Here is a 26,117-nt window from a genome sequence, read left to right as displayed (position 1 = left end):
ATACTCAGTCCAGCCTGTCTGGCACCAACAGCCATGCCATGTTCAAAGTCACTTAAATCCACTTTCTTCCCTATTCTGATGCTCAGTTTGAACTTCAGCAAGTTGTCTTCACCACGTCTAGATGCCTAAATGCATTGAGTTGCTGCCATGTGTTTGGCTGATTAGCAATTTGTGTTACCAAGCAATTGAACAGGTGTACCTAATAAAGTAGCCGGTGGGTGTATATATATATATATATATATATATATATATATATATATATATATATATATATATTAGGGGTGCAACGGATCGTCATTGATCCATGATCCGTACGGATCAACCTCCGCGGATCGGGACACCCGCGATCCGCGAAGCGCTCTGTGGCCTCGGCCATAGGAAAGGCCGCGGCTTCGGCCTAGCGTCGGAGATCTTGGTACACCCGGCGGCCGTCTACCACGTGATCGCTCTGTCAAATGACGGAGCAATCACTTGTAACAAACTGGCGTCATGTCATGACGCCGGTTCCTCTCTCCCCTCTGTGTACTGATCTGTACAGTGGAGGGGAGAGTTCGGATGGCAGCAGTGCCAATACTCTGCAATGCCCTGCCAATACTCTGCAATGCCCTGCCAATACTCTACCATACCCTGCCAATACTCTGCCATTACTCTGCCATACCCTGCCAATACTCTGCCATACCCTGCCAATACTCTACCATACCCTGCCATACCCTGCCAATACTCTGCAATGTCCTGCCAATACTCTGCAATGCCCTGCCAATACTCTGCAATGCCCTGCCAATACTCTGCAATGCCCTGAGAATACTCTGCAATGCCCTGAGAATACTCTGCAATACTCTGCCATACCCTGCCAATACTCTGCCATACCCTGCCAATACTCTGCAATGCCCTGCCAATACTCTGCCATACCCTGCCAATACTCTGCCATGCCCTGCCAATACTCTGCCAATACTCTGCCATACCCTGCCAATACTCTGCCATTATTCTGCCATACCCTGCCAATACTCTGCCATACCCTGCCAATACCCTGCCAATACCCTGCCAATGCTCTGCCAATACTCTGCCATACCCTGCCATTATTCTGCCATACCCTGCCAATACTCTGCCATACCCTGCCATTATTCTGCCATAACCTGCCAATACTCTGCCATACCCTGCCAATACTCTGCCAATACCCTGCAATACTCTGCCATACCCTGTTAATATATTATTACAGTAGGGGAGATTTTTTTTTTTTGCTGATCCGAAAATGATCTGAACCGTGACTTCTGATCTGAGGAACGATCCGACACAGTGAGTTTTTTGATCCGTTGCACCCCTAATATATGTATATATATAGTGTGTATCTTCAGCAAACAGAGAAAAGACAGAAGAAAATGCTACTTCTATTTTCCAAAGCACAGAAAGCTTTTGTAGATTTCATTATAACCTATTTCCCTGTGATCCCACCAGTCCCCCTAGCTTCCACCTCTCCAGCACAGGAGACTGACTGCTAACTGAGCTGTCATAGTATGAGTTTACCTTACACAAGAAGGAAAGGAGATCCTAACCACACACTTGTATTTACAGCTCAGACTGTGCAACAAAAAAAAAAAAAAAAAGATTTGACACTAGTGTTCCGAATGAAAGAGTAAAAGTTTGCTGGAAGCATGGCAAGCCCCTATTAGTCATCTGCCTCTCCCAGCACTCACTCACTCCCCCACCTCTCCCTGTACTGCTCTTACTTTCACTGGACCCCTGTCTTTGTTATTCTGCATGTCTGATTAGCGGGAGCCTGATTGGCCGGCTGCCTGCACACAGAGAGATTCCATTGAGCCCCCCATCACACGCCCCTTGGCTCAGGAAATGTGAGCAGGGCCGGTGTGTGTGTGGAAGCTGATAGGCAGTGTGAGCCCCAGTGCTGGATGTGACAGCAGCTCTGTCCTAGCAGATCAGTGTCTGTCCTAGCAGATCAGTGTCCTATCATCCCCACCGGCAAGGATCCAACTATGGAATGCTGCCCTGGGCCACTCACTGCCACTCTGCTGCTGTCTGTGGCTTGTCTCCTCCTGGTAAATACCCTCCTTTTATATATTCACTGCTTTATTCACACATTTCAACTTCGCTTTACACTTAGTGCTGGGATGCTCGCTGACACCGGCTTTTGGGACACATCAGCTTGGGTACCTGTTCTGTTCATAGGTTACTCTATGGGATGCACAGGCTGCAGTGAGAATGTTGTGTTCTTATTACTTGTCACAGCTACAGGTGGGATCCTCTGTAATGATCATCTCTAGTGATCCCCTGTAGTGATCTTCTGCTATGATCTCATGATCCGCTGTAGTGCTCAACTTCAATGAGCTCTGTAATGATCTCTGTAATCATCCTCTGCTATCATCTCTGTAATGATCTCTGTAATCATCCTCTGCTATCATCTCTGTAATGATCTCTGTAATGATCTCTGTGATGATCTCTGTAATCATCCTCTGCTATCATCTCTGTAATGATCTCTGTAATCATCCTCTGCTATCATCTCTGTAATGATCTCTGTAATGATCCTCTACTATGATCTCTGTAATGATCCTATACTATAATCTCTGTAATGATCCTCTACTATAATCTCTGTAATGATCCTCTACTATAATCTCTGTAATGATCCTCTACTATGATCTCTGTAATGATCTCTGTAATGATCCTCTGCTATGATCTCTGTAATGATCCTCTACTATATTCTCTGTAATGATCCTCTACTATAATCTCTGTAATGATCCTGTACTATGATCTATGTAATGATCCTCTACTATGATCTATATAATGATCCTCTACTATAATCTCTGTAATGATCTCTGTATTCATCCTCTGCTATGATCTCTGTAATGATCCTCCACTATGATCTCTGTAATGATCCTCTACTATGATCTCTGTAATGATCCTCTAATATGATCTCTGTAATGATCCTCTACTATAATCTCTGTAATGATCCTCCACTATGATCTCTGTAATAATCCTCTACTATGATCTCTGTAATGATCCTCTACTATGATCTCTGTAATGATCTCTGTAATGATCCTCTACTATGATCTCTGTAATGATCCTCTACTATGAACTCTGTAATGATCCTCTACTATGAACTCTGTAATGATCTCTGTAATGATCCTCTACTATGATCTCTGTAATGATCCTCTACTATGAACTCTGTAATGATCTTTGTAATGATCCTCTACTATGATCTCTGCAATGATCCTCTACTATGATCTCTGCAATGATCCTCTACTATGATCTCTGTAATGATCCTCCACTATTATCTCTGTAGTGATCCCCTTCTGTGATCCTCTGCTATGATCTCTATAATGATCCTCTGCTATGATCTCTATAATGATCCTTTGCTGAGATCTCCATATTGATCCTCTGCTGTGATCTCTATAATGATCCTCTGCTACGATCCCTATAATGACCCTTTGCTATGATCCCTATAATGACCCTTTGCTGTGATCTCTATAACGATCCTCTGCTATGATCCCTATAATGACCCTTTGCTATGATCCCTATAATTACCCTTTGCTGTGATCCCTATAATGATCCTCTGCTATGATCTCTATAATGATCCTCTGCTGTGGTCCTCTGCTATGATCTCTATGCTACGACCCCTATAATGATCCCCTGTTGTGATCCTCTGAATTGATCCTCTTCTGTGATCCTCTGTAATGTCTTCTAATGGTCCTCTGCTGTGATCATCTGCAATGATTTGTGTAATGATCCTTGGTAGTGATCCTCTGTAATGTCCTATAGTGATCCTCTGTCATGATCACTTGCTTTATCCCTCTGTAATAATCATCAGTAATGTCCTCTGTAGCAATCCTCTTCAATAATCCTCTGTAGTAATCCTCTGCAATGATCTCTGTAATGATCCTCTGTAATGATGCTCTGCAATGATCTCTGTAATGATCCTCTGTAGTGATCCTCCACTATGATTTCTGTAATGATCCTCTTCTGTGATACCCTGCTAAGACCCGTATAATGATCCCCTGTAGTGATCCTCTGAATTGATCCTCTTCTGTGATCCTCTGTAATGTCATCTAGTGATCCTCTGCTGTGATCCTCTGCAATGATTTCTGTAATGATCCTTGGTAGTGATCCTCTGTAATGTCCTCTAGTGATCCTCTGCTGTGATCCTCTGCAATGATTTCTGTATTGATCCTTGGTAGTGATTCTCTGTAATGTCCTCTAGTGACCCTCTGTCCTGATCATTTGCTTTATCCCTCTGTAATAATCATCAGTAATGTCCTCTGTAGCAATCCTCTTCAATGATTCTCTGTAATGATCCTCTGTAGGGATCCTTTGTTAGCATCATCTGCAGTGATCATCCAAACTCAGAGGTAGCAGGCTAACCATCACAGATCCTGAGCTGCATGTGAAGGGTTATTTAGTGAGTGACAGTTTGGGGTCTCCACTTTCCTGAATGCATTCCTAGATTTTCAGCCAGCATCAAACACTGCCTATTACTGTGATGACACAGACATACTCCCTGCTTTGCCTGCCATTTGGGTCACCTCTATGTAGCTGAGTCTTGGCATTTGACTTGAAATGGTTGGAAGCAATGGATACCTGTGGGGCCTCAATCCGCACAGCTTTAATACAAGGGTAGTGATATTTATTTTCAATCACAGGACTGTCATTTTCAAATCTTTGAGCTGGCAGTTGAAAATAACTGTCATTTTGGGAAAATAATAATCCTTATCCTCTTGTGGTTAGCTGTGTGAATTGAGCCCTGGGGGGGGGGGGGGGGGGGGTTGGAGCAGACAGCATCTGGAGCAGCTGTGTATGGTGACAACCAATCAGCTTCTAACTTTTATTTTCCAAGCTTAACTGAACAAACCGAAGATATAATCTAATTGGTTACCATGCACAGCTACTCCAGTTTTTGTAAATCCCCCTCTGATGAGCAGGTGGTGCAATGTGCCTGTAGGAGTTCTATAGTATTGTAGAACTGCTGATTCAGTTCATGTACCGGATGAGATGGTCCTATAAGTCCAAGTATGACCTATCACTCATCACTGGTGTTATCTTGGAAAACCTTAGATTGTCATTCTCTGTCATAAAGGATGCTGTTGAGAGGGAGTATATATTGTCATCAATTTGTTTTGAAATGTGCGTAATGTTCATTTAGATACTTTGACCTGAAATTTTTAAATAAACAAGTGTATCCAAAGATTGCCAGTTGATATACGAAGCCCCCGTTCACACTGGTGTGACTTGTCATGGGATTTGACAGTTCAAAATTGCATGACAAGTCGCACCCTATTTGTGCCTATGGAACTGTTCAAAAAGGTGCGACTCCGACTTGCACCAAGTTGAAAAAGATCCCTGAACCCTTGATATTCACCAAAACTATGTAAAATGAGAGCAAATTCATCTTTTAATTTATATCAAATCAGGTGAGTCCTTGCACTACATAGTTGTTAGTAGATCTAGAGCTGGCCACACACATATTACAATGTGATTGTACAATCGTTTTTAAGGTTACTGTACAAGTTAAAATCTGATTGTACAATCTCCTTTAGCTCTACAAACAACATTGTAGTGCAAGGTCCCATCTGATTGGACACAGATTGATTGGATAGTTTAGCTAGGTCCTCATATTACATAGTTTTGGTAAATCTAAGTGCAGAGATTGTACAGTCAGAATATAAGTGTGTATGGCCACCCTTATGGTGGCCATACACACATTGATAAATTATCTTTTTTTTTCAAAATGACCCATTCTGATAGGAATAATCAATCTATAGTCAACAACCCATTTGATCTATATACCACACATGGGGAAGCGGATTTATTACTTCAAAAAATGATAGATAGTTTCTCTGTTTCCACTAGGTAATCTCATAATCGGATTGATTGAAATATGATCACATTCAGGAACAAAGTATCAGTGCTAACAATCAATGCAAAATGATCAAGAAATTCCACCCTGGGTGATCAACTCAGTTTGACTGAATGTGATCTAAATCAAGTCTAAATCAATTGGAATGGAAATGATCACAACTCGTTTGTATGCAGATATGATCATTTTGATTAAAACACACATGTATGACATTCTATAGTAGAAATTCTTACACTTTCTATTTGTACTGAGTTAGTTGTTTGTAGATCTAAAGGTGATTGTACAGTTAGGTTGCATAGTGTATAGTCAGTTTAAAGCGATGCACATAACATAAGGCAACCAGGATTTCTAAATCACTGGTAAATCATGGTTGCTATGAGTTGCTACATTTTGTCTACTTGCTCTTTGGAGTTCAATTATGAAATAAAGCCAACTGGCAATTTTTTTAGTGCTTGAGAGATTGTGGACTGAATTAGCAGAGAGAGAGCGAGAGTGAGAGAGAACCTCCACCCCCCTTTCCATACAAACTCAACTGCTTTGGCAATGCTAAAATATATTCGGTCCTGCCAATAAAGCTCATTTGAATTTGTGAAGAAGTGAGGGAGAGAAAAGTGAGGGAGAGAAAAGTGAGAGAGAGAGGGAGGGACAGAGAGAGAGGAGAAGAAGAAAAGAGAAAGTGATGAAGAGAGAGAAGAAGAAGAAAAGAGAGAGAGAGGAAGAGAGAGAAGAAGAAGAAAGCAGAGATAGAGGAAGAGAGAGAAGAAGAAAAAGAGAGAGGGGAAGAGAGAGAGAGAAAGAAGAAAAGAGAGAGATAGAGAGAACAAGAAAGGAGAGAGAGAGGCGGGAAGAGAGAGAAGAAGAAGAAAAGAGAGAGGGGAAGAGAGAGAAGAAGAAAAGAGTGAGAGCCCTTGCACACTGGGGCGGTTTGCAGGCGCTATTGCGCTAATAATAGCGCCTGCAAACCGCCCCGAAAGTGCCGCTGCTTTCATTCCAGTGTGCAAGCCCCGAGGGCTTGCACACTGGAGCGATGCGCTGGCAGGACGGTAAAAAAAGTCCTGCCAGCAGCATCTTCGGAGCGGTGAAGGAGCGGTGTGTATACCGCTCCTGCCCATTGAAATCAATGGGACGGCGCGGCTATACCGCCGGCAAAGCGCCTCTGCAGAGGCGCTTTGCGGTGGTATTTAACCCTTTCTCGGCCGCTAGCGGGGGGTAAAACCGCCCTGCTAGCGGCCGCATACCGACGGTAAAACGCCGCTAAAACGCCCCGCCCCAGTGTGCAAGGGCTCTGAGAGAGAGAGGAAGAGCGAGAGAGAGAAAGAATAAAAGAGAGAGGGAGGGACAGAGAGAGGAGAAGAAGAAAAAAGAGATTGAGGAAGAGAGAGAAGAAGAAGAGAGAGAGAGGAAGAGAGAGAAGAAGAAAAGAGAAAGAGAGAGAGAGAGAGAGGGGGGGAGAAAGAATAAAAGAGAGAGGGAGGGACAGAGAGAGGAGAAGAAGAAAAAAGAGAGTGAGGAAGAGAGAGAGAAGAAGAGAGAGAAGAAAAGAGAGAGAGAGAGAGAGAGAGAGAGAGAGAGAGAGAGAGAGAGAAAGAAAGAATAAAAGAGAGAGAGAGGGAGGGACAGAGAGAGGAGGAGAAGAAAAAAGAGAGTGAGGAAGAGAGAGAGAGGAAGAGAGAGAAGAAGGAGAGAGAGAGAGAGAGAGAGAGAGAGAGAGAGAGAGAGAGAGAGAGAGAGAGAGAGACAGAGGAATAGAGAGAGAAAGAATAAAAGAGAGAGAGAGGGAGGGACAGAGAGAGGAGAAGAAGAAAAAAGAGAGCGAGGAAGAGAGAGAAGAAGAAAAGAGAGAGAGAGAGAGGGAGGGACAGAGAGAGAGGAGAAGAAGAAAGAGAGAGAGGAAGAGAGAGAAGAAGAGAGAGAGATAGAGAAAGAAAGAATTAAAGAAAGAATGAGGCCCCCTTCCCATACAAATTCAACTGCTTTGGCAATGCTAAAATGTATTTGGTCCTGCCAATAAGGCTTATTTGAATTTGAGAAAAAGTGAGGGAGAGGAGAGAGAGAGAAAAAGAGATAGACAGAGAGAGAGAAAAGAGAGAGGGGGACAGAGAGGAAAAAGACGAAGAAAAAGAGAGAGATAGAAGAAGAGATGGGGGAAAGAAAGAGAGAGAGAGGAAAAGAGAAAGAGGGAGACAGAGAGAAAAGTAGAGAGGGGGGGGGGGATAAAGGGAAGAAGAGTGCGAAAAGAGGAGAAGAGGAGAGAGAAAGAGAGGGGAAGGTAAAGAGACACAGAGTGAGAGAAAAGAGAGAGGGAGGGACAGAGAGAGAGAAGGAGGAGAAGAAAAGAGAGAGAGAGAAGAGGAGAGAGAGGGAGACAGTGAGAGAAGAAGAGAGGGGGAGAGAGAGAGATAGAGAAGAAGAGGGTGAGAGGAGAGGGAGGGAGAGAGAGACAGAGAGAGAGGGATGGACAGAGAGAGATAGAGGGAGCGAGAGAGAAAGATAGAGAGAAGAACAGAGAGAGAGGAGGAGAGAGAAAGACAAACAGAGACATAGAGAGGGAGGGACAGAGAGAGAGAAGAACAAGAAGAAAAGAGAGAGAGAAGAGATAGAGGGAGACAGAGAGAGAGAGAGTGAGAGAGAGATAGAGAAGAAGAGAGCACGAGGAAGAGAGAGACAGGGAGAGAGAGGGAGAGAAGAAGGAGAGAGAGAGAGGCGGGGGAGATTGGAGAGAGGGAGGCTGAGAGAAGATAGAAAGAGAAGAGATAGAGAAAAGGAAGATGAGAGAGAGATAGAAGCAGAGAGAGAGAAAAAAACAGAGAGAAAAGAAGAGAGAGAGGGAAGGGAAGAGAGTGAGAAAGAGAGAGAAGAAAAGAGAGTAAGAAGAAAAGTGAGGAAGGGAGAGAGAGACAGAGAGAAAGGCAGAGAGGGGAAGAGGAAGAAGGAAAGAGAGTGAGAAGAAAAGAGAGGAAGAGAGAGAGAGACAGAGAGAAAGGCAGAGAGGGGAAGAGGAAGAAGGAAAGAGAGTGAGAAGAAAAGAGAGGAAGAGAGAGAGAGACAGAGAGAAAGTCAGAGAGAGGCAAAGAGAGGAAGAGGGAGAGAAAAGAAGAGTAGAGAGAAGGAAAGAGTGAGAAAGAGAGAGAAGAAAAAGAATGAGAAGAAGAAAAGAGAGGACGAGAGAGAGAAGGTTAAAGAAGATACTTTTTGTAAGTTGCCAGATGAGCTGAGCACATCATAGAGTGCCTTTTGTCAGCAGGGTTAATGACAAGGCTCCGTTGATTAGCGGTGATTATAGGATGACAATTTTCCATCAGAAGGGATTCCCCAAAGGCAGATTGAGCTGTCTGCTCTGCAAATTGCAGCGTCACTGTGGGAGAAGTGTTCCTTTCTCTGGCTGACTGGGGAAGAACACTGTGCTCATTGCAGTGATCTCATTTAATATCCCTGTCCTCTGGGATAAGAAAGCTCTAATACTGGGGAGGCGCTCACTTTTACAGTGGCAAGCCAGGTGGTAAATGACAAGATTGTTGCTAGGCTGGGGTCAAATGAAGGATTTCCAGGAAACAGTGCAGTTGACTTTAAATGGTGTAATTATTACAGTGTCATTACACAAATATACCAGTGACGTACAGGCAGAAAATGGCTTTGTGATCCTGTTAGAAAGCACCAGCTTTGATGTTGCCCAGTCATGGAGCTTACGCTGGTAAAAAAAATAGTTTAGCACTAAAATCTTCCATCTGACTACAGTCTTTAAAGCTGGCTTCCCATGTACCACCAGATTACAATGACAGGTCTAAGGAAAAGCAACAAGTTCACCCAAATTCCCTCCTCCATCAGCACAAAGCCACTTTTCATTAACTCCACTGCAGTTCCAGTCAGCTGCTGAAAGAAGAACAAAATAGCTGGTACTTCTGAGTATGGAGGAGCATGTGACTCACTCTTTTTTTGTCATTTGAGTGGTGCTTGGTGATTGGCCCAGCTCAGTCACATGTGGGTGGGAGGAGAGTCCTCAGCCCCATGTGATCATGTGATCTTCCACTAGGGTTGCTTGGAGCTTACACAGTCCCTCTGTTCATCTCTTCCAGAAGCTCAAAGAAGCAACAGGGGAGCACAGAAAAGGTTAGCATGTGCTGCTGAGGACTGGGTGCTGCATTCAGGGCTCATCAACACAGTTTTCAGAATTGGATAAATTCCAGTCGCCTCTAGGGTATTAGAAATCATTTGTGTGTGTGCCCAAAGGTGTACAGCTGTGTTAAAATGCAGACATGTAGCATTTTACTGCAGAGCACAGGAAGACACCACCACACAGCAGCACAACGTACCATGCTGTTGTACGCAGACAGGAATAAAGTGTCAGTTTATGCACTTCAAATAAAGTTATAAAAAAAGAAAAACTAAACAGTGCAATGTGCTAAAACCTGCATCACTCCTCCCCCTCACCACAGCTCACTACAGCCAAAAACTGACAGTTGCCTGCGCACTCAAACAGAGTGTTTAGCATGTGAGCAGTGTGAACAAGTCCTTGATCTATGATCCGCCGCTCCCCAGAGTCATACACTTACCTTTCTTTCACTTCCCCAGCACGCCTTTCTACTGCTTGGTGCAAGAGGCAGATTTAGCTTTAGATCTGTTGGGGATGGGAAATTGACAGTTATCATCTAAAGGGTGAGGGATTGCAATAATGAACTGTATTTCTAATGATCTGATTTGACATAATGCATTTAAATTAGATAAATACCAAAAATGCTCCATATGCTGTAATTAATATGAATACCGGTAATTATTATTTGTTGAACATGATGAATGTGTGTCTTTTTTCAACCTAACTATGTTACTATTATAGGTAGTATATACTAATACACATCAGAGGAATTTGACTTGTGACTGACTACAAAGGGAAATCCATCTTCTGATCTTATTTTTAAGCACCCATAGGTTTAATGTACAACAGTAAATGTTAAAGCGAATCTTCACTCTCCACCCCCATTTTTTTTAACCCCGATTATCAGGTTGTAGATTATGCACAATTCAGATACCCACCCAGCCAGCAGATCCAGTGTGGTCCTGTGGAGAGCCTCTTCTCTGCTGCCACCGTTCAGGTCATGCGTTGCCATGCTCTTATGTGACGTCATCGGAAAGCTACCAGCTCTTCTGGCTCCAGCCAGGGAGCCTCCCAATGACTAGCTGCTAGGCATGCCCCCTCCTCCTTTTGTGAATTAAATACTATTCCTATTGGAATATGTGACGGGAATATCCCAGAAGCCACAAGGAGCACAGTACACATCATTTGCAGGGCTGTCTTTATCACAGTGCAAAAGGGGCAGCTGCTCTGGGCCCAGTCATTGTTGTGGGGTCCAAAGCAGCTGCCTCTTGAGACTGTGCTGCCCACAATTATTTTTCCGGGTGTAGCAGGTGCAGCTGATCCCCCCCCCCCGCTTGCTCTCCCTGCCAGTTAATTCAAGTAGCCACACTGTGACAGGGGAGAGGCACAGCTGTGTAGCTGTATGTACTAGAGCCCGCAAATCGTGCTTCCTCCTCTTTAAGGGCCGGAACTGCTGTGACAGGGGGTGAGGCAGAGTGGCTCTCTGTGATCACCCCCCCGCGGGCAATCAGTGAGCAGTAATAATGTGCAGCAACCAATGGGTTAATGATGTGCAGTAAACGCTAGCAAACAGTTTGTGAGTGGAAAAAATGTGCATTAACCTCTAGAAACCAACTAGTGAGCGGTAAACATGTGCAGTAACCTCTAGCAACCAATCAGTGAGCTGTAATGATGTGCAGTAATCTCTAGCAACCAATATGTGAGCGGTAATGATGTGCCGTCTATAGCCAGTTTACTGTAAGTCTTTGGGTGGGGAGCCCAGTGTCCAATCAATATTAAAGAGGGTTCTGATCATTCGTCTAGGTGTGTGATAAACATTGGGGATGGGACCGAAATCTTTTCTTTAAAATAAAGGTAAGCAAAAAAAGAGAGCAATGTGTGTATATCAAAGTGGAGAAGGGGTGGAGAGGAAGGAAGTTTGTTTTCAGGGAAAAGATCCGCTTTAAGGACATGGAAAATCATGTTCCAAAGTTATGCAATGGAGTTGATTTATAAAAGGCAAATCGGCTCTTCACTTTGCAAGGGAAGTTGCACTCTACAAGGGAATTTCCCCCGAAGCTTAGTGAATGTGGTGAAGTTTCACTTTGTCAAGAATACTCAATCATGTGTAAGGAAAATAGAAAAAAATGGCATTCTTGCTTGCACATGATTGGATGATGGAAGTCAGCAGAGCTCCACCTCACTCACTAAGCTCTTGGGAAATCTCCCTTGCAAAGCGCAACTTCTCTTGCAAAGTGAACATCCTATCTGCCTTTAGTTAATGGACTCCAATGTGTCTTGTTGCTTTGCATTACTGCAGAAACTTTGGACTTTTATAAGAGTACAGTTACCAAACTAGCTTTATTAGACCCACATGAAACTGCACAGATGCAACAATGTTTTCCAGAATGGAAGACGGATCAATGATACTGGCTTTGAGATAGCGAACGAAAGATGGATGACTTCTAGAAAGATTTAATTTAGGCTGAGCCCTATATGTCTTACTTACAAAAGCCATACTCCAAACATGGAATAATGCAATAATGTTTACAAAACCAATGTGATTTCAACATGCTGTATGCACTTATATAGGAAATATTAATTTCCTGGGGAATGTTGGTATGTATCTGTTTCATAGCTGGTTTCCTACAGCACCTTTTAAATTAAAGGTACGTAAGGCTTGACTTGGTGCCAAGTAAGAATACCAGCAAGCAATTATGCTATCTAGTAACTGTTAAGTGGTGTTAACTAGAGGTTAGTATGCAGTGTAAACTAAGTTTGTAGATGGAGCCGTTAAGTATTGTAGTGCATACAAGAGCCCTAGATAGTGTTTGCTGAATTATAAGTGATCTTGCAGAAATTGGTCCAATTTAAAAAAAAAAGACTGTCAAAGCCTGTAATGGGTGAGTTGTGTGAGATACAGACAGACTCCTAGTTTCATGTCATTGTATGTGTGAATTTTATTGCAGCAGACAGCATGCTGTATGTACACTCATAATATTGTCATTACTGATTGTTCTTTCCTTGTGTAGACATAACAGTGTATCTAGTGTCCTGTAACAGTTTGCATGAAGAGGCATCCATGGTCAGACCTCTGCACGATATACTTTTTTTTTCTCAGATGAGGTGACTGACATTTAAAAATGATGCTCATTTAGTACTATATATTAATTGAGACATGCAATAGATTTCATTTTTAATTTAAAATTTCTAATTTTCAAAACATTGGACAATGGTGCCTTAGCGGTAATTACCACGGTTCGTTAAGCCATGTTTTACTTTTTAAATAATGAGCTACAATTAACAGTAGCTGTGGTCCTGGAAAAATTGTTAATAATATTTTTATTAGCATTTGCATAGTGCAGTTTATGAAGTGCTTGTTTGTACCTTCCGTAACCTCTGTGTTACTTTACCAAACGTATGACTTCATGTTAGAAAGCCTAAGGCATGAAAGCATCTTTTGATGCTCGTAGCAACTAATGAAATCCCAGACCTCGATTTTCTGTTTAAAAGACCAAAAAAGCACTTTGAAATGGTTTAAGGCCTAATTTTCCTCCTTTGTTGATTCCTATGGTTCGTTGTTGAGCTGGCATATAAAACTTCTAAATTAGTAATCAACTATGGTTTGATAGCTATGGTGAAAACTGTGCACTTTCTTTTTCTTGATTTAACAAACACCATTGCCATCACACTACTGCATTATTGGTACACTTTATTGTGTACACTCGCGCTATGAATGATTGTATTATTATTATTATATTCTATACTCAGTCCACATGTCCCACTAACTTTAAGGCCCCTTTCACACTTGTACGACCTGAAGTCGCGACTTTGCAGTGACTTTGCAGTGCAACTTTAACGCATTGTCGACGCCACTTCAGCGCGACTTGAAGCAATGCCTGTGTAATCTTGAGGTCTAGGGACCTCAAGTCACATCAAAGTCAGACCAAAGTAGTGCAGAGACTACTTTGAAGTCGCTGTGACTTGAAGTCGCACAGCTATGAACGGTACTCATTGGAAATTATGGGGTACGACTTGTCATGCGACTTTCACACAAGTGTGAAAGGGACCTAAGTGTTAGTGGGCTGCTTTTTGTTCTATGCACGTATCCCACTCCCTTATTATAACTTTAATAGCACCCCAGTCTTCGTCCGTAGGGTTCAATATTGAGTTGGCCCACCCTTTGCAGCTATAACAGCTTCGACTCTTCTGGGAAAGCTGTCCACAAGGTTTAGGAGTGTGTCTATGGGAATGTTTGACCATTCTTCCAGAAGAGCATTTGTGAGGTCAAGCACTGATGTTGGACAAGAAGGCCTGGCTTTCAGTCCAATTCATCCCAAAGGTGTTCTATCAGGTTGAGGTCAGGACTCTGTGAAGGCCAGTCAAGTTCCTCCAACCCAAACTCGCTCAATCATGTCTTTATGGATCTTGCTTTGTGCACTGGTCCAAATCATTTGGTGGAGGGGGAATTATGGTGTGGGGATGTTTTTCATGGGTTGGGCTTGGCCCCTTAGTTCCAGTGAAGGGAACTCTTAAGGCGTCAGCAAACTAAGACATTTTGGACAATTTTATGCTCCCAACTTTGTGGGAACAGTTTAGGGATGGCCCCTTCCTGTTCCAACATGACTGAACACCAGTGCACAAAGCAAGGTCCATAAAGATGGATGAGCAAGTTTTGGGTGGAGTTGCCTGTACAGAGTCCTGACCTCAACCCGATAGAACACCTTTGGGATGAATTAGAGCAGAGACTGTGAGCCAGGCCTTCTCGCCTGACCTTCCAAATGCGCTTCTGGAAGAATGGTCAAACATTCCCATAGATACACTCTTAAACCTTGTGGACAGCCTTGCCAGAAGAGTTGAAGCTGCTATAGCTGCAAAGGGTCGGCCAACTCAATATTGAACCTTAAGGACAGGCAGGCGTTCCAATGCTTTTGGTAATATAGTGTATATATGACTGCCGCTGCTCTCCAGTAACCCCTACAGGTTACCCGAACAACATAGGTAAGTTAACTCTATGCAGCGCTGTCCTATGTTTCATAAAACATCCATATGTGTAAAATAAATACAATTACAAAACAAATATATACACTCACCGACCACTTTATTAAGTACACCTGTTCAATTGCTTGGTAACACAAATTGTTAATCAGCCAATCACAAGCATCTAGACATGGTGAAGATGAGTTGCTGAAGTTCAAAACGAACATCAGAAGAAAGGGGATTTAAGTGATTTTGTACGTGGCATGGTTATTGAAGCCAGAGGAGCTGTACTGAGTATTTCAAAAACTGCTGATCTACTGGGATTTTCACCCAAAACCATCTCTAGGGTTCACAAAGAATGGTCCAAAAAAGAGAAAATATCCAGTGACAGGCAGTTGTGTGGACGAAAATGCCTTGTTGATGTCAGAGGAGAATGGGCAGACTGGTTCGAGATGATAGAAAAGCAGCAGTAACTCAAATAACCACTCATTACAACCAAGGTATGCAGAATACCATCTCTGAATGCACAACACATCAAACCTTAAAGCAGGACTACAGCAGCAGAAGACCACTCCGGGTGCCACTTCTGTCAGCTAAAAACAGGAAACTGAGGCTATAATTCACACCCGCTCAACCAAATTGGACAATAGAAGATTGGAAAAATTGTTGACTGGTCTGATGAGTCTCGATTTCTGCTGCAACATTCAGATGGTAGGGTCAAAAGTTGGCGTAAACAACATGAAAGCATGGATCCATCCTGCCTTGTATCAAAGGTTCAGGCTGGTGGTGGTGGTGTAATGGTGTGGGGGGATTTTTTCTTGGCACACTTTGGGCCCCTTAGTACCAACTGAGCATCGTTTAAACACCACAGCCTACCTAAGTATTGTTGCTGACCATGTCCATCCCTTTATGACTACAGTGTACCCATCTTCTTATGGCTACTTCCAGCAGGATAATGCACCAAGTCACAAAGCTCAAATCATCTCAATCTGGTTTCTTGAACATGACAATGAGATCACTATACTCCATTGGCCTCCACAGTCACCAGATCTCAATCCAATAGAACACCTTTGGTAAGTGGTGGAACGGGAGATTCACATTATGGATGTGCAGCCGACAAATCTGCAGCAACTGCGTGATGCTATCATGTCAATCTCTGAGGAATGTTTCCAACACCTTGTTGAATATAAGACACAAAGAATTAAAGTGGCCGGTGAGTGTATACAATGAAAGCCTTATAACACCCTCCTTGAGTGCATGTATAAAACGTCAGCACTTTTAAAAAGTTCCATCAGCCAGTATGAAGTGCTCTTATTCAATAAATAGTTCACCAGTGCAATACTTCTTTGTGGTTCATGCAAGACACTTGTGCACCCCTTGCTTCTCTCACACTCACCAAAGAGTATTGAACCAGTACTTTACAGCAAATTAGTCAAACACACTTGTGGATTTCTCCCTCCTCGGTATTGCCAGTGGTTGGCCTCCTTACAACTCTCCTGCTGTTGTCCTCCAGTTCTTCCAAAGACAGCAATAGGTCCAGATCTCCTAGGGGCTTGTATCCTCTGCCAAACAATTTGGAAATCTGTTCAGCTAGCCTTGTGATCCAGGCACCCCTGCCAAACAGCAAAGTCTGGTCGGTAACCTCACTGATCTCCACTGCAGTTGAAGAAAACCCCCTCCTCCTTCACCACCAAGATGGGCAGCTGCAGGAGCACAGTGAATACCTACAGAAATGTAATTGAACTTTTATAGTTAAAGCCTTGGAGGTTGATTTACTAAAGACAAACATACCATTCCTTTTTCCATGGAAATTTTCTGTTTGCTAGGATATTTTCTGTTCGTTAAGTGAATGAAGGGAAACGCTACTGACTTCCATCATCTATTTAAGTGATTAAGTGCAAGAAAAAATGCTGTTTTTTAAAAATTTCCATGCCCATTTTTTTTATTCTTTGTGAATTTTCGCCACATTCATTAAGCAAAGAGAAAATTTATTTGCAAAGTGAACAGCCTATTTGCTTTAAGTAAATCAACTCCTTTGTCCCAAAGATTTTGTAAATTACTTGAAACAGGGAATGTTTGATTCATAAAAGAAACTTATCCAATAACATAAATGTTTAGAACATTTCTGAAAAGGGATTGGGGCTTAGAATCAACAGGACTCTTTTACCCAACATTTCTTTTTTTGTGCTTCAAAGTTTAGGTACATTAAAACAGCCAGTGGATCTGCAAAGTGATGCTGATGTGAAAAAGTGATTACTTGATCACATGTCTCTGCCTGAAGCTGACTGTTGCACCGAAAATCTGGATGGAAAGACCTACAGTTCTCATATGTATAGCTGTGCATTGACTCCTTGTGAGCCTTTTTTTAAAGCCACAATGAGCGGAGCAGACAGATGACAGGTCCTTGTCCACTCTGCATATGCAGAGCAGACACGGACACAGCCCACTCTACTCTATGGGCCCTCTGATCCCCTTCTGTCTTTTTTAGCAGGTCGGATTGGAGGTAAACGGGTGTAAATGGACACAAGCCCATTTACATCTACTGCTCCATAGGGGTGAATGAGGGGATTCGATTGGGAAAAATGCACAGGCTAACCTAATCGGACCGACCGTGTGAAAGGGGCCTAAGGCTGCTTTCACACTGATGCACTGCAGTTTACCCACACCATGGGTGCAGCGCAATGCACCTGTGGTTTTCTTACGTGTTATCTGCACTTTGCCATAGTCTTTTATTATGTCCTGCAGGTGTGATGCACTTTCTGAAAGTGCACAAAACCCGCAGTTTATAACAGAAGTCTATGGCTCAGTGTTGGTAACCCGCAGGTGCACTGCGCTGCACCTACAGATCAGTTTGAAAGCATCCCAGTAACCACTGCAGAACAGCTATGCCCATATATACAGTGTGATTTTAGTAATAAACTGATATTTAATAACAGTCTTCCATTCAGGTATCGCCGGCTGTTGCTGTCCCAGGCAGAGTGCATTTGATATCACTCCCTTTGTGACAGGAGCCAGCGCTATACAGGAAGCATCAGCTTATGCGGCTCTACACTGCAGCCACATGCTTCCTCTACCACTGGCTCCAATCACAAAACTGATGTTCTGGGATGGCAGGTCGCCAGCCCGTGATCTGGGTTTGCTGACCCGCCATCCCAGAGCAGAAGTTCGTGGGCCACAACAGAGGGCTCCGTGGGCCAACGATTGGGCACCCCTGGGCTAGGGTATCAAAAGTAAATTATGAATGGATTATTCAGGGAAACAGAGAGCAGCCCTCAAAAATGTAGTGCATTAGACCAAATAATGATGATCTATGATTTGTTAGGACACTTTCCACTATGTTCTTGGGCTTAATGCCAGATGTCAAGTTTGCAAAACATGATATGGAAAAAAGCTACAATTATAAGTGCTGATTTTTGGCAGGTGTCATTTGTGGCACAATTGTAGACACATGCAGTATAATGAACTGGACAGAGTTACAAAGACTATGTTTATCCTATTGTATCCTTCACTGGGGAGAGAAGACATTTTTGAGTAAAAGGAGTCCATTCAGAAATATACAGATAACTAATGTTTATTTCTGTACATGATAGGATGCATTTGTGGTTAGCTGTGTAAGCTAGACTACAGTCTGAAAGGTAAATTTCATTTTTGAACTAGATATTTAAGAACCAATAGGTTTTTTAAAAAAAAACATACAAATTGAGGTCTTGTCCACATCAGCAGTGAAGTTCCAGTTGTTGTTTTCTAATGCAGGTTAGACAATGTAAGCTGGTGCCAAACGTAACTATATTACATCTAGTTCGGCTTTTACAGCTCCAAAAGTTTAGGTCCAAGGGATGGAAAACTAAACCCCACAAGTATCTGTAGCCTATTTTGCATTGCTGAGAGAGAAACCCCCCCCTGATCCCACTAAGGCAGTCGGATGAATTACCTGGATAAAAGTGTGACAATACTTTCCTTTATAACTGTTGACGCAATTAATTATTAGATGAGCAATCAGTCTTTTTTTTTTTTAAATTACAGTTTTCCTATGACTACATCATGCAGTAGGGTACTGCTCGGTTTAATATATTTGTAAATCCTAAAAATGAACTACTGCTGTTTGCTATTTTTTTGTCTGTTATGTATCCCATTAAAAGTCTATTGTTATATCTATTCAATTAAAAAAATTCCTGCTGATTTTACCAGAAAACTAATGCGCTGATAACTTCCTGTGCTATCTGCCTTTGCTAACTGTTATACAGAACACTACTCCTTATGTTATGGAGATAAGGGTTGGAGGAGGTGTTCTGCAGACCTAAGAATGACATATCTTGCCCTAAGGTGACAATGCTATGCCTATATGGGGGGGGGGGGGGGGTGTCTTTGCTGTCATAATACAATAGAACAGCAGAGGGTATCCCTGCATCTACATCACTTTGCTTCTCTGCCTTTTGGCTAAGATAAAGTGAAGTATCTGTTCTTATCAGTTACCAGTGGAGGCACTGTGCTACTGTCCTGACCTATGGCGGTAGGTTACTATCACTAAGGAACCGAAACCGGACTGCTCGACGAACGGAGGGCCGGGAGTAGGTTCTCCTTGAGAAAGCCAGAAGGGTTACCCCCTAGCAGGGATGGAGCTGCGCTGGTCTGGCTGAAGGCTCCTGGAGTGGCAGGCCAGGGGTGCTGTAAGTCTCACTGTGTTAGTGACCCACTTTGAGTTTTACTGGCACCAAGGTCACTGCACCATACACACTTTTTTCACCCCTGCCTCTTGGACTGAGCCTTTTGGCTAGGACCAGAAGAATTATTTATTCCTGGCATAAGGGCCAGCCATTACACCATACAATGGCACCTTGCACTTTCTCCACTTCCCTTTTCCCCACCTTTATGTTTGTTTGTCGTATTTGTCACTTTTGTCTTTTTTTTTTTGGTTGGTTGTGTACACATTTCCTGTTTGATTAGTAGGGTGTAGGTCCTCAGGCCTGCCCTGAAAGTCTTGGAAGGGGATGGACATGGCCTTCTGGCTTGGTTTGCCCTCTCTCATGGGGTCTCCCTTCGGGGGAGCTCCATTTAGAACTTGGGTTGGTCTGTTTTGGCACACCTCCCAGAGAACGGGGTCCATCTCTAAAGAAAAGTCTCTCCTGTTAGTGCAATTGATTTTTTGACCAACAGGTTTTGCTGTTACATTCAGGATTTTTGAAGACTTCTAGGGCTGCAGCAAAGAATATGATGGCAGAAGCATAAGAGGAGATCCAGGGGCACATATTTAAATGGAAGCCATTGATTGAGAGTCATAGAAAAATTTTTAGACAAGGTAAGGTTGGGAAATAGCGACAGGTACTCAAGCCAGGTGTCTAAGACATGGTATGATCGGGAAATTGGGACTTAAAAAATTTGATTCAGACCGTATAACAGGATAACCAAGACAATTATGGGTAAAAAGCATACATATGAACCAGCCAAAGATCTTCAAGGGTTTGTGGGGTCTCTGGTGGTGACTGCCACTCCTTAAAACGAAATATAACCAGTGGTACTTAGATGTTCCCCCATATTTATCCAAATGGGCAAAGGTGCTTAAATATGAAGGGTGAAGAAGAATGGGCACACATTACATTTTACTGCCCCCCCCCCCTCTTTTGTTATTTTATAAAGTGCAGAGAGTTGTAGATAAGCCACTGGTGGCATGGTGCATTAGCTACTACAGTTAGGGATCATGTAGATGAGTGTTGTTTTCCTGCATTTCAAGCACATGTCAAATGTAAGTATTCCAGTTTCCATTTACTTTAATGGTGCAATGTGGATGACTGCTCTGAGACTGCACTTGACCTGCTTTGCATTGCGTTTATTTGGACATGGCAAATCCTATTGAGATCTGTTCACATCACAGACAAAGCAAGTAAAATGCAGTCCTTGATACATTTGAATGTGGTTTTTGAGCAGTGCTGTCCTCTTTTACTGTAAATGTCATAAACAACATACATCTACACAAATCCTTACTATTTTCAGATGATGTCTGAATATGGTCACAAGAAAACATCAACACGAGTACTGCATTGCTTTCAATGAGACAGCAGTCTCTTTAAAAAAATCTCTAAAAAGTAGTGAAAAACAACCACTTTGTAGAACTGAAAAGTAGAAAGTAAAGCCTGCATATGTAATAAGCAGATATGGTTACTCATAAATACAAAGTGTACATAGCAACAATATTTTCAACAGTTTATCATATATTAGTAAGAATATTTACATGAAATTAATCTCTTTTACATGTATCTAAATCATTGAATTTAAAAAATATAAATAAATCCAAATGATCTCTACTTTTATATAAAAAATATATTTTATATATATATATATATATATATATATATATATATATATAATTATAAAGTTTAAAATGCCAATTTAGAAAAAACAATACATATATATACACATGAAATATATTCATGAAAAATATTTAGTATAAAACATACATAAAAATGCATAAAAAATCTAAACAACATGTACATATATATACACTTACATAAATACTCATGGGTAACCATAGGAAGCAGAGAAGACATCTATACAGATGTCAACATGTGCAACAATAGGGGGGCATATAGTTGTCAAACCTGTGTCAATGGGTCCAAAGTGCAAGGGACAGAGTATATATGTCCACAAATGCACATAGGTCCCCATAAGCAACCAGAACCATATATGCAAGACCAGATGTGTAATGGGATCGTAGCTTATTACTTACACCCCAAAAAAAGGAGAAAGAAGGATGGACTCAATGGAAGAGAAAAAGGGGTGTACAAAGGAAAGGGAAGCTGTGAGGATGGAAAAGAAAAGGGTGGTCCCTGAACCTGAAAATAGCAGGAACCGTCGGCTGTGACACGTTGCTCTGAAGTTCTGGCACAGAACTGCCGGACCTTCAGAGCAACAATGGGTAAAATCGAGCGCTGGGCCCAACACAGTTGTAAATTTTAAAAAACAATTAAAAAAATAAGAATAAAAACAATATCAATAATAATACTAATAGAAAAGTTATAAAATGGATGAACATTAATTTATCAGAAGGAAAATGATATTATACTATAATGTCCATATAGGCTGAATATTAGTCCATATATTAGGTAGAGTACTGACCACATTAGAAGGCTGCCTTGTTTTAGGAAAAGAAGCGATCCTCTGGGTGCTGTAAATGAAAAACACAAGGCGCCACTCTAAGTGCAGAGATACCATAAAGTTTATTTTACAAAACTAGGAAAGGTGGTACTCACAAAGGTACATGATTAAAAGCATGTTTGCAGTATGGCCGGAGTGTCCTGGAGTCTCTAGGGTCCCGGTCTGGGTGGCGTTGGTATCCGATGGACAGGCTCGGCAGTGGCTTCCACCGCCGAGCCTGTCCATCGGATACTAACGCCGCCCAGACCGGGACCATAGAGACTTCAGGACACTCCGGCCATACTGCAAACATGCTTTTAATCATGTACCTTTGTGAGTACCACCTTTCCTAGTTTTGTAAAATAAACTTTATGGTATCTCTGCACTTAGAGCAGACCTTCAGAGCGCATGCACCAGTTTTGTCACTGGCTGTATCCATTGGGAATATCTCCTAAACACTGCAAGTTTAGGAGATATTCAGTGTACTTACAGGTAAGTCTTATTATAGGCTTACCTGTAGGTACAAGTAAAAAAAAAAAGACTTTACTACCATTTTAAGGATCTAGAAAAACTTGAACGTCCATAGCCTGGCCACTGGTTCACTTTAATGTTGCTTAGAAGAAACTTTATATTTGGTAAAATACATTTTATATTTTTATAACCAAGTTGACAACTTTGCTGTACTTTAATCCTGTTCTTATTTAGACAGTAATTTTCCTGGTTAAGACCTAGCCTTCTGGAGCACTGCTACCCCCAAACCTTTATCCAGAAACTTGGCAATCAGGCATAATTTTTATGGTATGCTGATTCGGGACTATCCTCCCTGTCAATCTTTGCCTTACTCCTTCTTCTGTGAGCCATCTCTTTAACATCTTTATGGTTGAATGGGGCTGTCAGTCAGATACATCATGGGTAAGTGCAGCATGACATTAGTAGTCAAGAAAATACATTTGTGGTCATTTTTTGAAAGCCAATGTCCAAGCCCATGGTTTTTTCACTTTGCTTGAATGACGACTCCATCCATCCATGGTGCTACTCATTCATGCAAAAAAGTCAGTTTTTGTGCAAGGGAACTAGGGGCAATGAGCTGCAACAACAGGATACAGTTCACTGCTTCCGAACCATCCCTTAAAGATCTTGGTGACACAAAAAGGAAGCAGACCATTAGGATTTTTTAAAGGATATAAAAAAAAAAACCCAAAAGAACAAATTACCCCAGATTCCTTTGTCCTCGTATTAACTCATATGCTTAACTTACAGCTTCGCTGTACTAAAATGTTTGCTCAGAAAATGTTGCTTCCTGTTAGATGGTAGTATCATAAGGTCACACATGTAGATGTTTGAAGAAGAATGGGCAGATTATATATTCCAGTCTTAGACAACCCTGTTTAACAAGTTATTGACTTGCATATTTAAGCTTTTTTTTTTTTTTTTTTAGATCCTGTCGATATACTGTATTTTTCCCAGAATGCCTCCTTTGAGATTAAAGAGATGGTGGCAGTAATAGACATGTGACTTTCAATGTGACAGTAGTTATTCCAAAAAAATACATCTAGAAACAATAGCTGCCTGCTGACTCCATTAGAGATGTGACTAACCCTTTTTAAATGGTTCTTAAGTATGGTAATGTGGCTTTGAGTCATGTGACAGCAAGCATAAACAAACACTTCCACATATGAATTCTTTTTATAGAATTCTTACTAGAGCTATATACTGTATATAAATATATATATATATATATATATATATATATATATATATATACCGTATTTATTGGCATATAACACGCACAGGCGTATAACACGCACATTCATTTTAAGAGGGAAGTTTCAGGAAATAACTTAAATTTTAAATAAGGAACTTTGAAGCAAAATAAGGGTCAGTGCCCAATTGCAGCCTCACCATTGCCATCAATGCAGCCTGATTAATGCCCACCTGCAGCCTCACAAGTGCCATCAATGCAGCCTTATTAGTCCACATCAATACAGCCTCACCATTGCCATCAATGCAGCAGCCTCACCATTGCCATCAATGCAGCAGCCTCGCCATTGCCATAAATGCAGCAGCCTCGCCATTGCCATCTATTGACTTCCTATTAGAGAGGCCGCCAAGTAAACAGGAGATTCTCACTGTATGTAATCTGACGCCCCCCCCCCCCTTGCCTCCGAGGCAGCTGAAATTGAAGTATTGGCGTATAACACGCACACGCTATTTGCACCCGATTTTCATGGTGAAAAAGTGAGTGTTATACTTCAATAAATACAGTATATATATATATATATATATATATATATATATATATATATAGATTCACACAGTGTACATACAGTATATAGCTCTAGTAAGAATTCTATAAAAAGAATTCATATATGGAAGTGTTTGTTTATGCTTGCTGTTACATGACTCAAAGCCACATTACCATAGATATAGATATATATCTATATATATGTATGTGTGTGTAAATATACAGTTAAACAAATAATTCTCTCTAGTATCTTGAGTAAAGTAAACTATATAGCAAGCTTGGATTGATTCACATTGACTAGCAGTCGTGATTTTTTTTTTTTTGGATTCTAAATACACTGGCCAGCATGACTGGGTTATGGCAACCAGGCGGTCTGCTTTATGTGCCAATTCAATTACATAAGCCAGGCTTATATGTGAGGTTGGAATTGACAGGCCTCCATTACGATGCCTTCATTTATTAGAATGTATAAATACCGATTTAAAAGAAACATCCATGAGGGCAGTGTGGCTTTATTGCACATCTAACATGAAGAGATCAATGTGTGGTTCTGGGTTTAATAAAAAATAAAGCAATTTATAATTTAAAGCATCAGTTGTGTATATCCTGCTAGCTTCATATGATCATCTATTGGCTCCACTCCTATCATTCTGTAATGGTATAATAAAGCTTTTGCCAGAAAACTTGATATTTTTCATGTCTTCATGTTGATGTCTATTGGCTGCAGTTTGTTATTTACACATTTGTAACAATCAAATATGACAGATTTATAATTCCTGAGAATATTTTTTAGTTATGCTGTGTATTCTTTAGCATAGATGAAGGCATGATTCTGTATAGTGCCATCAAATTAAAATAAAAGTCAAAACTGTGAGTAGTGGGTTCTGGGATCAGAGGAAGGTGGACACTGTAGAGATAATATACTTTGATTCGTAAACCTAACTGTCCTGTTGGCAGAAATGCAGGTCTTTTAGTAGCTGATTGTTATTAAACTTGTTTGGAAAGACCGTGGACAATTGCCTCATGGGGTAGTTAGGGGCATTATATGGCAGGAATACAGGAGCATTCTGGAGAGCTAGGCTACTTAAAAGATAGTATGCACAAATGGTAACAGTAAGGCATAGGGGCCTAGCGGGATCTTTGTTCACTAGTTTCTAAATGTTTTTCTATACTGTATGTTGTAGGCTTTAAATGGGTAATACCCAAATGTGGGCTTGATGTTCTTTGGTTTCAAGTAACAATTTATATTAAAATTAAAATATTAGGTTACCTGTTCTCTCTGTTGCAATAGCTAGAAGTCATAGGAACCCAGACTTTAAGGCTCGGTTCACACTGCTGCGACCCCAAAGTTGTGCAACTTGCTTGCAACTTTTGTGATTTAACATTGCAGTCTACGGCGCTCAAGTTACACCAAAGTCACAGAAAAGTAGTGCAAGACCTTTTTTTTTGTCATTACAACTTGAGTCACATTGATTAAGACAGCACCCATTGAAATTTATGTGTTTTGACTTCATGAGTAGCAAGTCACATGATAAGTCACAGCAGTGTGAACCAGGGCTAAGTGAGTGTCCTTTCACACAGGCAATCCACCCGGTGGACTCCGCTTTGCTCAGCGGTGGATCAAACCGCTGATCTCCGCTGAGCAGGCGGATGACAGGTCCGTCTCCGCTCACTGTGCAGAGACAGACCTCTCAGAGCCCCACTCTGCTCTATGGGAACATCAGATGAAAACAGACTGCCTGTCCGTTTTCATCCGATCCCATCCACCAGATGGATGGAAAATAGGGTCACCATCCATCTGGATTTCACGGACAGGATCGGATAGCAGCGAGTTT

General features: G+C 41.7%; 1 protein-coding gene and 1 pseudogene across 2 annotated transcripts in view; both read left to right on the top strand.

Moving 5' to 3' along the window:
- The first annotated feature begins 1,476 nt into the window (after positions 1–1,476).
- Positions 1,477–26,117, top strand: part of ADAMTSL1 (ADAMTS like 1) — a 527,411-nt gene continuing 502,770 nt past the window's right edge. For both annotated transcript variants that reach the window (XM_073636588.1, XM_073636596.1), the window contains exon 1: positions 1,477–2,051. In XM_073636588.1, the coding sequence (XP_073492689.1) occupies positions 1,989–2,051 (63 nt within the window). In that variant the 5' untranslated portion in view covers positions 1,477–1,988. The remainder of the gene's footprint in view (positions 2,052–26,117) is intronic.
- On the top strand, positions 19,327–19,446 carry LOC141124436 (U2 spliceosomal RNA; annotated as a pseudogene).

This window comes from Aquarana catesbeiana, linkage group LG01, assembly GCF_042186555.1.
Source record: "Aquarana catesbeiana isolate 2022-GZ linkage group LG01, ASM4218655v1, whole genome shotgun sequence".
Lineage (NCBI taxonomy): Eukaryota > Metazoa > Chordata > Amphibia > Anura > Ranidae > Aquarana > Aquarana catesbeiana.
The sequence above is the reverse complement of the archived record's forward strand: the minus strand, read 5'-3'. Positions and strand labels throughout refer to the sequence as shown.